The 13,954-nt window shown below is 45.4% G+C and overlaps 1 protein-coding gene across 2 annotated transcripts in view; it reads right to left on the bottom strand.

Annotated features, from left to right (window-relative positions):
- The window catches only part of SUFU (SUFU negative regulator of hedgehog signaling), a 108,222-nt gene that overhangs the window by 93,754 nt on the left and 514 nt on the right, over window positions 1–13,954 (bottom strand). For both annotated transcript variants that reach the window (XM_046653750.1, XM_046653751.1), the window contains exon 2: window positions 9,810–9,944. In XM_046653750.1, the coding sequence (XP_046509706.1) occupies window positions 9,810–9,944 (135 nt within the window). The remainder of the gene's footprint in view (window positions 1–9,809; window positions 9,945–13,954) is intronic.

Genomic DNA, 13,954 nt, shown 5'->3' with positions numbered 1-13,954 from the left:
GCCAATCTTTAAAAAAAAAAAGTGCTGTTTTCAGAATTTGGAACCCTAGCAGCCTCGGGCCAGCTGTATTTAGGAAATAGCATTAGCCAGGTAGTGGGGAAGCCTTGGAAGATGTTAAGTCCCAAACTGAGGGAACTCACAGAAGACAGAAGCCCTACACACACCTGGGACATGGGCATTACTCATGAGGGATTATTTACAGAAATCATCATGAGGACAGATACAGGATTGCAAACAAAAGGATTAGGAATGATTTTTTTTCCCCTTCTCTAATTTCCAACATTTTTGGTAAAATGGTTGAACTGTCTTTATAAAAGAAAAAAGTGCATTTATAACTAAAAAGTGACTACAATAATGGATGGAACAGGAAAAGCACAGGCCAGGAAAGTTTTGGATTTTGGAAAGGCTTCTTGAAGTTGGTTCAACTAAGACAGTCTGAGGTCTGGCTGGGGCCTCAGGAGCCTGGTGTACTCAATTCTCATCTAAGGCAAGGTTAAGCTCACTAGGGTCTAGAGAGGACAAGTTTGTACACCAGTCTTTCTACAGTCTCTACTGGATGGCACAATCAATCTTGAACCTTGGGACTGAGGCTGTAGGCCCAGTACCAGCTATAGACTTTATGGAAGATATCATCATTGGGGAAAAGAAGGTATAGAACTCATCAGCCAGCCCCTGTTAAAACCAACAGAGACGGAGGAATTCAGATGTGGACCCAGCAGCCACTCACGGGAACTAACACACATAATGGCTTGAGAAGTGACCAAAAGGAAAATACGCCAGAAAACATAATTAGCCCCATTGTATGAACTCCTGATGTGAGAAAAAGGGTCTATGTGGTCGGGGATGAAGTAGGGAATGCGAGGTGAGGAACAAGAACAAAGATATGTCACTGAAGAAGAGATACAGATGGCAGATAAGCATATGAAAAGATGCTCAACATCGTATGTCATTAGGGAACTGCAAATTAATACAACAATGAGACACCACTCCACTCCTATTAAAATGGCTAAAATTAAAAAAAAAAACACGACAGTACCAAATGCTGGTGAGAACACAGAACAAGAGGAACTCTAATTCACTGCCGGTGGGAATGCAAAATGGTACAGCCCACTTTGGAAGATAGTTGGCAGTTTCTTACAAAGCTAAACATAGTCTTACCATATGATCCAGTAATTTTACTCAAATGAGTTGAAAACTTATGTCCACACAAAAACGCACATATGAATGTTTATGGCAGCTTTATTCAAAATAGCCAAAAATTAGAAGCAATCAAGATGTCCTTCAATAAGTGAATGGAGAAACTATGGTACATACACAATGGAATATTATTCAGCAATAAAAGGAAATGAGCTTTTAAAAGCCTCCAAGCCATGAAAAGACATGATGGAACCTTAAACACACACTGGTTAGGGAAAGAAGTCACTGTGAAAAGGCCACATACGGTATGATTCCAACCATAAGATATTTTGGAAAAGGCAAAACTAAAAAGACAGTGAAACAATCAGCGATTGCCAGGGGTTTTGGAGGAGGGAAGAAAGGATAGAGAAGCCAATCACAGGGCATTTTTAGGGCAGGAAACTATTCTGCATGATACTCTAAATGTGGGTACAGGACATGTGTTTGTCAAAACCCATGAACTGTATAACACAACGAGTGAACCCTAATGTAAACTAGGAATATTAATTAATAACAATGTATCAGTACTGGTTCATCAAGTGTAACAAATGTACCAAAGTAATGCAAGATATTAATAATAAGAGAAACTATAAGGAGAGGAGAAAAAGGGTGTATGGGAATTCTCTATACTATATGTTTAATTTTCTATAAACCTAAAACTGTTCTAAAATATAAAGTCTATTAATTAAAAAAGTCATTACAGAAATTAAAATATTAAAAACAATCTGCACAGATATAAGGACAGAGGGGAAAAAATATCTTCTGCAGGGTGATAAGACATCTTTATATCAGAACAAAAATCCTTCCCAGATTGGCACTGCAGACACCTCAGCTAGATGGTATGGGTACCCCCAGCTTTGAAGTGTTCCTCATTTCCACCCCCTCCCCTCTCGCCCCAGGAGAATGATCAGCTACTCCATACATCCTGGTCATGACATGTGCTGGACTGTTGGAATGCTGGACACATCGCTGACCACACAAGAAGCGTGACCATGTGAATTTGACATCCAAGCTGCAGAAGCCTTGACTTGAGAGATGACACAGGATCCGGTCACCTACTCTCCGGTTTTACCCTCCTTGCCATTATCTAGCAGGATTCTGTCTTCTCCATAAAGCTGCTTCAACATCCAGCTCAACATTTCCCCTACAAAGCACTTCCTGTTTAACTATTCACACTCCATTAATCCAAGATACCTTTGAACTTAGGCGCTTAATTGTAATAGGAGTCTCCAGGCGCCCCCGCCTTCTCTCTCTGCACAGGTAGAGGAAGGGAAGGGTGAGGACAGCTGGAGCCAAACTGCCTGGGTTTACAGCCCAGCTCCAGCATTCACTGGCTGGGTGGGTAAGTCCCTTAACATCTCTGTGCCTCAATTTCTGAGATTAATGAGATTAATAATACCTATGCCACAGAGCTGTTGTGAGGATTAATAGAGCCTTGCACACAGTAAGAGCTTTAAGTGTTTGCAATTATTACTACGTTTTAAGTTTCTTGAAGCATGGACGATCACAGGGTGAGGGGAGACAGCCTCAAAGCCACAGAAGTCAGGAAAAGCCAAAAGCTGCTCCCAGCCCCAATCCTCATTGTCCTCTTCTTTCCCAGGGACTTTGCCATCTCTTACCGAGAAGATGCTGTGTTTTTCAAGGACAGGAGCTGGGTATGACTTCTCATTGTAATGTCACACTCCCAGTGGAACATATCATCTTCTCCAATGTTCTGCCTGTACCGGGGACTCAACATAGCTTTGCTGGTGGAGTGTGTTGCACAGACCAATGCCCTGTGGCAGAGAGCTCAGCAGGCAGGTCAGCAAGCTGCAAAAGTATGTGCAGGGGTGAGGACACCATTCCTCCGGGGCCCAAGTCCCAGAGGACAGATCACTCCACACATATCCTACGACCAGACATAGACCTGAGCTACTGAAACAGGAAATATAGCTGAGTGGGACACCCCAGAGGTAGGATGGAGGAATGAATTTAGGAGTCAAAGGCCAAAGTCCAGAGTCAGAGCCTCTGAGTCAGAATACTGGGCAAGGGAGGTGCCGGTAAACCCAGACCCAAAACATGGCAGCCATGAGGATGAGCACTCAATATGGAAAAAGCCGCGATGTGGAAGATGGGAGCCTAGAACAGTGGGCTGAACAGGGAAAAATCTTGGGATGAGAGAGCCGATCATGTCAAACCCAGAGGCTTCCAAGTCTCTGCCTCTCCCTGTGGGAAGAAAAGGAAACCTCTCAGTGTTAACCGGTGCCACTATGGCCGGGCAATCACTCCCCAGTAATCAGGTCTCTCGGGCTTTTTAAAGTGAGTTTGACTGGGCCAGTTCAAGGAATCTCTTTCCAACTGTCCCCCCGCTGCTGAGGGACTCTTTGAATTGGAGAACTTGGAATCCCTAGCCTATGAGGAAGAGATAACCCATGCTTCAAATGAAATGCTTTATAAAGGATGAAGCCACATACCCACAGAGATCTGCTGGGAACCCCATAATGCCTTAGGTCTTCCAGTGGTTACAAAAGAAAAGGAATTCTCAATGTTTCAAAATTCTGAGATCTGGGGCCTGAAATCCAATCCAGAATGGTGGTTTCAGCTTCAGGGAGAGCTCTAGCCCCGCTGCTGACCCTTATTCCCACCCTGGGCCAAGACCAAAGGCCCCTCACTCTTTCTAGGTGGCCCAGATCCCCCGCCCTTAGCAGAGAGCACCACCATTTCACACAAACAGTCAAACACCTCTGAGATGAAAGGGAGGGACCAAAGCCTCAGGGAGGCCTGCCCTCCAATGAGCCTACAGAGCACTTCCTCAGCCTGCTGTGCCCACACGGGGGGCAGGGCTGGGACCCGCCATCTGTGGGTGGCTTAGAGATGCATTCCAGTTGTCAGCTTCTGGGGAGCCTGGGAAGAAAGCAAGGCCCAACCAGAAGAGGGACCATACTCGCAAGACAGGTGTGTTATAGCAAAGGCAGGATTTCCATTGGAAACCCCAGGGGATGAAATGGCACATTAAAAAGTTCCTGCAAATCAAGCTTTGAGGAGGGAAAATTAGCATTTCCCAACTGCAGGGGACCAAGGCCACACAAAACAACAAATGGAAAAGTTAATCTGTATCCAGTGTTTTAATAAATAACTCATTCGTGCAGAGCCCAGCTGAGAGGAACCTGAAGGGAAAAGGAGGTTCTCCACCAACCCAGGAGAGGAAGCCACAGAAAGCCAGCGCGCAGCAGTCCCAGCCCCAAGGGGTGCAAGAACAACTCCACACTCCATGGACATACCCTCCAAGAAGCCAGCGTTCGTGGGGCAGAGCCCAGATCAACGATGGTGGTAGAGGTGAGGTGTGGGCTCTGCCAGGTGGAACTGCCAGCCTTCAGGCCAATACCACACAAAGCCTGTCTTTGGAACCAGCCCGATGCATACAGCAGATGACCTGCCCAGTGGAATCCCACCAGGGAAGCCTGCCTGAGATCACAAACACACCCTGCAACTAGCCAGCCTCTCCCGCCTTGGTTAGATCCCCAGGGCTGCTGGTGAGTACTGGGGGCAGCCAGAAATCCTCACGGGGAGCCGTGCTGAAGCCACCTCTTCCACAGCCCCACAAATCCCCACATTCCAGTCCACAGCTGCCTGGCCACAAAGGGAAGGGCCAGAGCTGCAGGCTTCCGACAAGCACTTGGCAGCTGAAGCTCAGCTGTCTCACACCTCCCAAGTCCCCGGGAAGAGCAACAGGACAGTCTCTGCCACTGAAGTCAGCTGGGGGTAGCCTTAGGGTTCCTAGAAAAGCACTTCAGTCTCCCCCGTGGCTGCTCCGAGCTGTAAGTTGTTCCATCTCTCCAACTTCAGAAACAGCCTCTTAAGAACCTTTTAAGCCAAACAAGTGCTCCTTTGTCCTGTTTCCTTTAGGGAAGGTGAAGAGGGAAAGAACTTGGGGGAACTGGCCATCCCAGGGCTCAGCCACCCAGCTTGCTCTTCACCCCTCTTGGGGTTACCAGGATGGGGCTCCCCTCCTGCCTCCGAAGCAAGCCTGCCAAGAGCAAGAAGAAATGCAGGGGACCCCTGGGCTTCTGCTTGTCCCTATCCTCAACAAGGTGTGAGGAGAAGGAAAGATGTTAACGGGAGGAGGTACACAGGAGGCATTTACTAAATGCTGTTGACAGATTAATATGGAAAGGCAATAAAGCATAGTGGCTAAGAATACAGGCTTTGGGATCACTAGACTTGGCTTCTAATTTAACACCCACGCAGTAAACTCTAAGCCTAAATTTCTGTACCTATAAGCAAGAGGTAACAAGAATTCCTTATGGCACAGAATTACTACAAGGATAACATAAAATGGTAATTTTATATAAAGAACTTAGCACTAACCTGGAATATAGTAAAAACTTTAAAAAAAGTTCGCTTATATTATTATCTTAAAGACAGATAATGCCCCACGTATTTCTTTCTCCCCAATCACAAGTGAGCAAGGACCAGTGGGGATGTCAGGAAATCCTGCTGCTCTCATGAACTTGCTAGATGCCCTTCGGCAGTTACTGTACTTTCCTCGACTGTACAATTGAGGGAGATGGACTAGATCAGTGCTTCCTATTTGTCTGTGACAATAAAAAATACTGAATCAGGGCCGGCCCCATGGCCGAGTGGTTAAGTTCACTCGCACCACCGCAGCAGCCCAGGGTTTCGCTGGTTCGGATCCCGGCACCACTCATCAAGCCACGCTGAGGAGGCATCCCACATGCCACAACTGGAAGTACCCACAACTAAAAATATACAACTATGTACCGGGGGGCTTTGGGGAGAGAAAGGAAAAATAAAATCTTTAAAACAAAAAATACTGAATCATACTTTTTAAATAAAAGGTTCCCTTTTCAATTCTCTTTCAGTTTTTCTAATCATGTCTACGGTCAGATTCTACTTGGTGTTAGCATACCTTTTTAACACCTTTCCCATACTTGCTAATCGTTTGAACAAAGAGAAAGCTGAAACTATGCCAAATAAGGCCAGCCCTGGTAGCCTAGTGGTTAAGTCTGGCACACTCTGCTTCAGCAGCCCGGGTTCGGTTCCCAGGCATGGACCTATACCACTCGTCTGTCAGTGGCCATGCTGTGGTGGCAGCTCACATACAAAAAAGAGGAAGATTGACAGCAGATGTTAGCTTGCAGCAAACCTTCCTCAGCAAAGCAAACAAACAAGCAGAGAAAGCTGACCTCAGGCTTAGAATCTTCTGTGATAGGTCACAGTATTAAGCTAGAATTTAATAACACTGCTTGGTTATCACTGTGTTTATTTCCATAATGACCTTTAAATTATTGGTTTCTATATATGGTAGTGACTTAGCACTTAAAAATATATTGATACCAGTTTTAAAAAGCGGGATTAATGGGGCTGGCCCCGTGGCCGAGTGGTTAAGTTCGTGCGCTCCGCTGCAGGCGGCCCAGTGTTTCATTGGTTCGAATCCTGGGCACGGACATGGCACTGCTCATCAAACCACGCTGAGGCAGCATCCCACATGGCACAACTAGAAAGGACCCACAATGAAGAATATACAACTATGTACCGGGGGGCTTTGGGGAGAAAAAGGAAAAAAAAAAAAATAAATAAATAAATAAATAAAAAGCAGGGTTAATTTAAAGGGAACATAAAGTAGATAATATACTACAGGTGACAAAAATTATGAAGGTGGCACTAGAAGTTTTGGAAACACTGGGCTAGAAGATTTTTAAAGCCGCTCTCAGTCCTAAAAGTGAATGTTGGTGCCCTAGAGTGTCAGGCTGCAGATGTCAGTCACCCCAGCCCCTTCCTACAAGGTTCCCCTCAAACTTCACCTCCTCTCTGGAGCTTCTTCCCATCCAGCAGCCTGACTAAAAGTCACTCACTCCACTCTACTCCCAGGTCATGTTCTACATCCATGGATTGTAGCATTTATTACTAGTTACAATAACCATCTCTTTATGTTTATCTCCCCCATAGAACACGAGCTCCTTGAGACAAGAATTATGCCTTGGCATTTTACAGCTATTATGATGTTCTGTGTTTGGTACAAAATAGGTGCTTAATGAATGTATGCCGAATAAATGAACCAATGCTTCTGCCCTTTTTTTACTAAGTGAGAAGACAAAAGACAGCAGAAGAAGAACGTTGCCAGAGATTCATTTGCCATAATTACAATCCAACATCTCTTAGTACTTAAGCTGGATCGTAGAACACTCACCTCTGACCTCAGCTTCAAGCACTAGATTAAATGAGAATCCATGAATCTGTTTCAGAGAGGCCTCGCCATATGAAAAATTTGGAAAAGCAAACTTTTCTTCAAGAAACTTACCAGGATTGGGAAGAGACCAGTCACACCAGCACAAGGCCAATTACAAAGGTACTTTTGACTTCTGCAATATAGACCAGAACCGGGTAAATATCCAAGAACATTCCTTCCATGTCCTTCTAGTGACAGGATATAATACCAGAAACACTAGGCTTGAGTGGTGAGGTGAAAGCCCAAATGGAGGCCTCACTATTGTCATAAATGACATATGAATATCAAAGTGCTTTATCACATAGAAATGATACACATATAAGGGGGTACGTTAAACAAAGGAAGGCCCTCTTTCAAATTTAGAGATGGCTCCTTCTGAAATACAGGGCTTTCTCAATTATGTCCTTCACGTCATTTTGGGCCTCGGACCCATATCTGATAAGCAGGTAGACTGTAAGAATCTTTAAGCCACATAGGAAATGGTATTCTTTTAACTGGAATAAATCTGTCAACAAGAAGGTATAGGCTAGCTGCACTGAATACCCTTTGCAGGTTCTTATTAAAAATATAAATTAAAGTCCAGCATAGTCCCCTTCCTCTCCGCATCTGTTTGCTATTCTGGCTCCATTATTAATACTGTAATGCAGGGTCCCCATTCAGGCAAGATTAATTCCCTGTTCCCAAAGCCTCCTGTTGACATTGCAATAGATACGTTTGGAAGACTGTGAAGGCAGGCCCAGACACCGCTCCCCACACATGATCAGTGAGGAGATGAGGCCTGGGCTTCCAAGCTTAACAAAAGAGAAGAGTAAGTTGGGTTGGGCCTGTGATCAGAGAGGTGGTGTAGCCCAGTGGTTAAGAGCTCAGACTTTGGACTCAGACAGCTTGATTAAATCCCAACTCTTACACAGCCTAGATGTGTGACTTTAGGCAAGTCATTTAACCCTGCACGGGACTCGATTTCCTCATCTATAAAATGGAGATAACAAAAGAAGCTGATAAGACTGTAAAGTATTTGACACAATGACACGAAGGTAAGAACTAAAACAAAGTGGAGGGTGGGGAGGACTATTATCATCTTCAAGTCATCATCATCTACAGAATCAGCCTCTTGTGCTGAGGCAGGGAAGGAAGAACCCTGCTACTCTTTCAACCTACACATGCTAAGCAGCCACCACCAAGATCCCAAAAAGATGGTATAAGAGGCAAAAATGATAGTACAAAAGCAAAAAAACAGAAGAGGATATGATAATAGAAATAGAATCAGTTCTTGATTAACCATGCCAATGAGGGAGAGGGAAGACTATACTTAAATTGAAGAAAAGAACCCCTCCCTCAATAGAGTACAGATGGAAACAATTTTTTTTTAATTATTAGATAGTAGTGTATTGAAGTATGTGATGTAATGTTTAAGCGGCAATAGAGCACAGTCATGAAGAGTACAGACCCTGGAGCCAGACCGCCTGCATTAGAATCCTGGCTCCACCATTTCCAAGCGATGTGACCTCAAATAAGTTATGGCATCTCTTTGTGTCTCAGTTTCCTCATCTGTAAAATGGCGCAAATATTAGTACCTACCAGTATTATATGGTTGTGATGAAAATAAAATTAATACATATACAAAGAAAGTGATTAGAAGAATACCTGGTTCATAATCAATGCTGAATAAATGTTAGCTTTTATTATTATTACTGTTGTTGTTATTGTTTCAGCCAATTTAAGACTGAGTTGATTATGTTTAACTTAATATTAAAATTTGTTTAAATTCAGTGATTACAGAGGGAAGTAGGGAAGGCAGGTAGGGTTTAGAAGTGTCCAGGGCAGGAAATAGAAGACAGACTAGGATAAAAAAATGTACTGTGGATAATCTGAGCACAGCTAACTGCAGGTTAAAAGGAAGTAGGTAAGACCAAAAGAGGGATAGAAATGGATATATTCATGATAAAGCAAATATACTAAAATGTTAATGATAGAATCGAGGTAGTGGGTATATGAGTGTTCACTGTAAAATTCTTTCAACTTTGCTTTATATTTAAAATTTTTCATAATAAGCTAGAGGGAAAAAAGAAGTAGATTTAGAGGCATCAGCCTAAGTTCTGGGTCATAGCTATGCTGCCTGTCCTCTGAGCTCAAACACCAGAGGAAGCTTGGGAAAAATATGACGATTTTGGAACTCTTGATCATCACTGACATCTTCCTACACCAGATAAGCAGAGCTCAGGTGCTGACCTGAACCATCTCAGCACGCAGATACTGGCAGAGGGCAGAAACCCAGAAGTTCCACCTGAGAAGTGCCAACCTCACTGGACTATGACATTATCACCCCTGCTCAGCAAAACCTCAGAAATAAGGCTCAAGGCTAAGGAACAGGCAGGTGAAGGGTGGGCAAGTGGTACACACTCACTCATGGACTCTGCTGTCACCATAGAGATCACTCAGGCCAAAGCTGATGTAGTGCCAGTGCTCAGGGATGTTGGCAGAAGGGCTCCCCACGTTCCTGTACATGCTAACATAGTCCAAGGGGTCTGGGCCGCCCAACCTGCAAAAGACAAAACACAAGGGTGTCAGTGTGAGCCTTAAAGCAGCCAATGTGACGCTAAGGGGCTCTGACTTACAAACCTAAAGGCCCCATCCTAGAGGAACCTGGGGCATAAAACAACTAAAGGGAGGCCACACCTCTCTGGGATAAGACCAAGGGATGGGCAGCTGGAGGATGGCTGCCCATCCACAAGCACAAGAGGCTCCCTTCTATCCCCAACAGCCAGGACTTCTTTTAGAGATAAAACAGACTGGGTAGTTGCCCCTTTTGCTTCCTCCTGTTTCAAATTACCAATCCTAAATGGGACTGGCAGAGATTACTTCTCCTCTGTGGTGCCTGTAAACATGCCAAGCATTGTGGCAAGAGGTGCATCAATCAATTGGCCTCTGTTGAAAGACCATCCTGAGCATTCCCAATGGACATTGTGCCTGGGAGAAGAAGCTTAGCCCCACTCCTGCCTCTTAGACTGCTAATTCCTGAAAGACTATACTGTGTCCTATGTTAAATACAGTTTGTTCTAAACAAGTCCAATGCCTCCAAACCGCAGCTCACACCCCACAGACCAAAGCTAGTCTTTTATCATGTAAGAGACAAAGGCCAAACTTAGGCTAGCTCAGCTCTGCACAGAGGACTGCAGCAGGAGCTTGGCTAAACCCCATGAGCACCTGCATCTAGAAGATGATCCCAGGAGACTGCTGCCTCAAAGGTAGAGCTGGAACATTAAATGATTTGGGGCCTCTGTGGACCACATTAAACTTCACCCATAATTCCAACAGCGAGGCAGTTGAGAAAGAGACTCAGTCATTATCTCACTCTAAGGATTTAATTCAATAAGGGTTCTCCTTAGTAGAGTAATTAGTGCTCTTCAAAAAAAAATCCTGCTTTTCTTCCAAATGGACACGGAAACTTGGTAGATTTAAGAAACAGACTAAATGGAAACCATCAGTGGAAGGACGTCTGCATTTAGCCCACAAACATTCTGCATTTGAGCTGCCTCAGACATCTGACTGTTCCACAGACTGCAAAAATTTTGCCTGTCCCTGGGACATTGACGGAGTGCACTTCACAATTGGGATCGTATGCTGAAGAGATATTAACAACCAAATAAAAGACATGTTACATGTGATCCCAGCAAGCATGACAGTACCACGCAAGTTAAACACTATTTAAAACCACTAGGTCTGGTTTCATCCTCTTTTGCCAGAATATTATTCGCCTCTGTAGAAATCCTTATTCTCTGCTAGGAAATGCTAAGTTATTTATAGAACTTGTAAGAAAGTCACTACAAATAGCTTAGAATCTCAACTGAGTGGATTAGGAAAAGGGACAAATCTCCATGTCTTTCCTTAACTCTGATTTTACCAAATCACTTGACTAATTCCACAACCAGCTGGATTTTAAAAAGTTTGTCAGGGGAAGGAGGAAAGAAAAGGGTAGCTCTCCCTGGAAGGACCCCATGAAGGCTGCAGAACTCTGGTACAGATGGGAGTGACTACAGGCTTCATATCTGCTCCAGTTTCCTGCTGCAAATTCTCAGTCCTGCCCCTCCCTTAGCTTAGGTCCGTCCAGCAACAAGTGGCAAAACTACATCCACTCTTCCATGCTCCAGCTGCCACCTCACTGCAGTTCTCTTTCTGGCCAAGTCTCCCAGGAGGTATTGCATCCAGGAGACAGACTTTACCTTAAAACTCCAACTGCAGAGAATGACCAAGAGTCCAGACAAAATTAAGCTGGTCCCCAAACACAGAATGCAATGTTCTACTAACTCAGAGACTTGATGGGAAGCAGATGAGTATATAGAAAATAGTCATATTTTGCACTTAGAAAAAAGATGCTATCCAAGGACCCCGACCATCCCTCAACTTAATTCTTTAAACAACTGACTTCACTCTGCAGGGCAGCAGCAGGACAGGAGTGGCCCCAGGGCACAGGCTCTGTCTCTCTGCTTCTGCTCCCTGCTCACTCAAGTCTCAGCTGTCAGCCAGGATGTCCTGCTGGCTAGGAACCACTAGCCAAAGAGCCACTCTTCTGTCTCAAGAAAAGGAATCTCAAGGTACCCCGAGCCACAGCCAAACCCAGACAGCCTCAGTCAGTCATTCTGCTATGAGAACTGAAGAGGCCTTGTGGGATCCCAAATGTGAGGAATATCAATTAATTTCAGGATCTTAATTATGCAACCCCCCTTCGAATCTTAGAAAGGACCACTCTCTGAGCTGTTCCCTCATATTTTTCTCTATCTAGGTAACATTTCTAATTTCACACTCCTTTCTAGTGATCATTACATGATGCCCCATCTCTGGCCTGGTTAACAAGCTTGCAGCAAGAAGAAAAAAAGTCCCAACCAGTCTTAGTCCTTTGCATGCGCTTCAATACCTTGCACACACAATTCTATCCTTCATGGCCATGTGGGTGACATAAAAACAGTTGCCCAAGTCTGTGCAGGGATTTCTCCTTACACTCAAATGCAGCCTGAGAAAACAGCATGGCAGGAGCTGACCCAATTCTCGTGATAAAATCCAAGACTTCATCACAACACATATTTAAACATAAAGGTGCAATTAGAATGGGTGATTAAGTTATCAAGAGCTGCTTTTCACTCAGAAGCTCTCTTCAAAAACTCCTCTCAACCAGAGAACAGTGTGTTTATAAGAGAGAACTCTACCCCTGGCCACACCTCCTCCCGGCTACCAGACAGACAGGCTGCTCCCCACGGCACTAGGAGGAGCAGGTGGCTGGTCCTCAAGCCCTCCACACTGTCAGCCCCTTCACATCCTCCGAAGGACACAGGCAGCTGGCCTCAGCTCTATACAGCCTAGCTTCTGCCATCTACAGAGGAAGTAAGAGGTTGTCAGGGAGGAGAAGGACTCAGTCCTAAAGGGAAAGGTCATCAGCAAAGACATCCCCTTCATTCACCTCCGCCTTGAGTGGCCACAGGCCAAGCAGCTACCTGAAAAGTCTTTCAGGATTCAACGAAGGGGATCATCTCATACAGGGCCTGCATGGATGTGGTTCTGGACAGATTCAACCAATTTTTCAGTCAACTTTTGGTCCCGAAAGACCATGAAGACAGGCTGTTTTCCAGAGTCCCCATAAACCCATTTTGCCCAGAGGCTGCAGGAAGAGACAGGTTGCAAAGAGGAATGAGAAACTAGAAAAGACCATTCCTACTCCAAGGGCAGCCCATCTGTAAACAGATCTGATCCTTCACAGAGCCACTCGAGGGTTACTCTCGGCTTCCCCGAGAGAAACTGCTGCCTAAATCCCAAGGCTGGTGGTCCGGAAGCTCCTCTTAACATCTCACTGCACTTCTTTCCTCCCTGTCCAAGTCCCTGGTCCTCATCGTTTACTGTGGTCCCCTTCAATCCTGAGCCAAACCAAGGATCTTCCTGACCCTACCTGCCTCTGTTCTAGTCAATGACCTAAAGCAAAGCAGCTGCAGAGCCAGAGGAAGCTCTGCGTAGAGAACGAGAACTGTGTGCAGAGGAAGCAGAAAGTTTATCATGAAAAGTTGCTCCGTGAAACTTCAAACGCAAAAGCACTGCGCTGATACGATGTCTGAGCTTACTAGGCAGGTATCAAAAGAAGACCTCCTCCTCATCTCTTCACAAGCACGACGCTCACAGCTTGCTCCCCTCCTAACCCACAGGAGAGCCCGGGGCCCCAGACCGCCCCCAACCCTATGCAGTCTCGTGCCCTCTGAGCTCCTCCAGGCCGGCTCCTCCAAAGCTCTCTCATATGCTCCCCAGGCCCCGCCTCGCCTCCCCCACCCCGCTTCAGCCTTCCCCCCTTGGCTTCCCCTCGCCCACTAATGACCCCCTACAGGCGCCCCCTCCTTTCACCACGTTTACAGTTCCCTCTCTCCTACCGTTCCCCTCTCAGCTCCTACACACACCCCCAATTCACGCCATTCTCCTAATCCCAGTTAACCCTTCATCCTTCCCTCCCTCGTTAACCCTTCGCTACCCACAGGCTCCGTTAACCCCTTTGTCCCCATTTCCAACTTGAGCCTT

This window comes from Equus quagga, chromosome 2 (genome assembly GCF_021613505.1).
Source record: "Equus quagga isolate Etosha38 chromosome 2, UCLA_HA_Equagga_1.0, whole genome shotgun sequence".
Lineage (NCBI taxonomy): Eukaryota > Metazoa > Chordata > Mammalia > Perissodactyla > Equidae > Equus > Equus quagga.
Note: the sequence above shows the minus strand (reverse complement) of the source record. Positions and strands in the feature narration are given on the sequence as shown.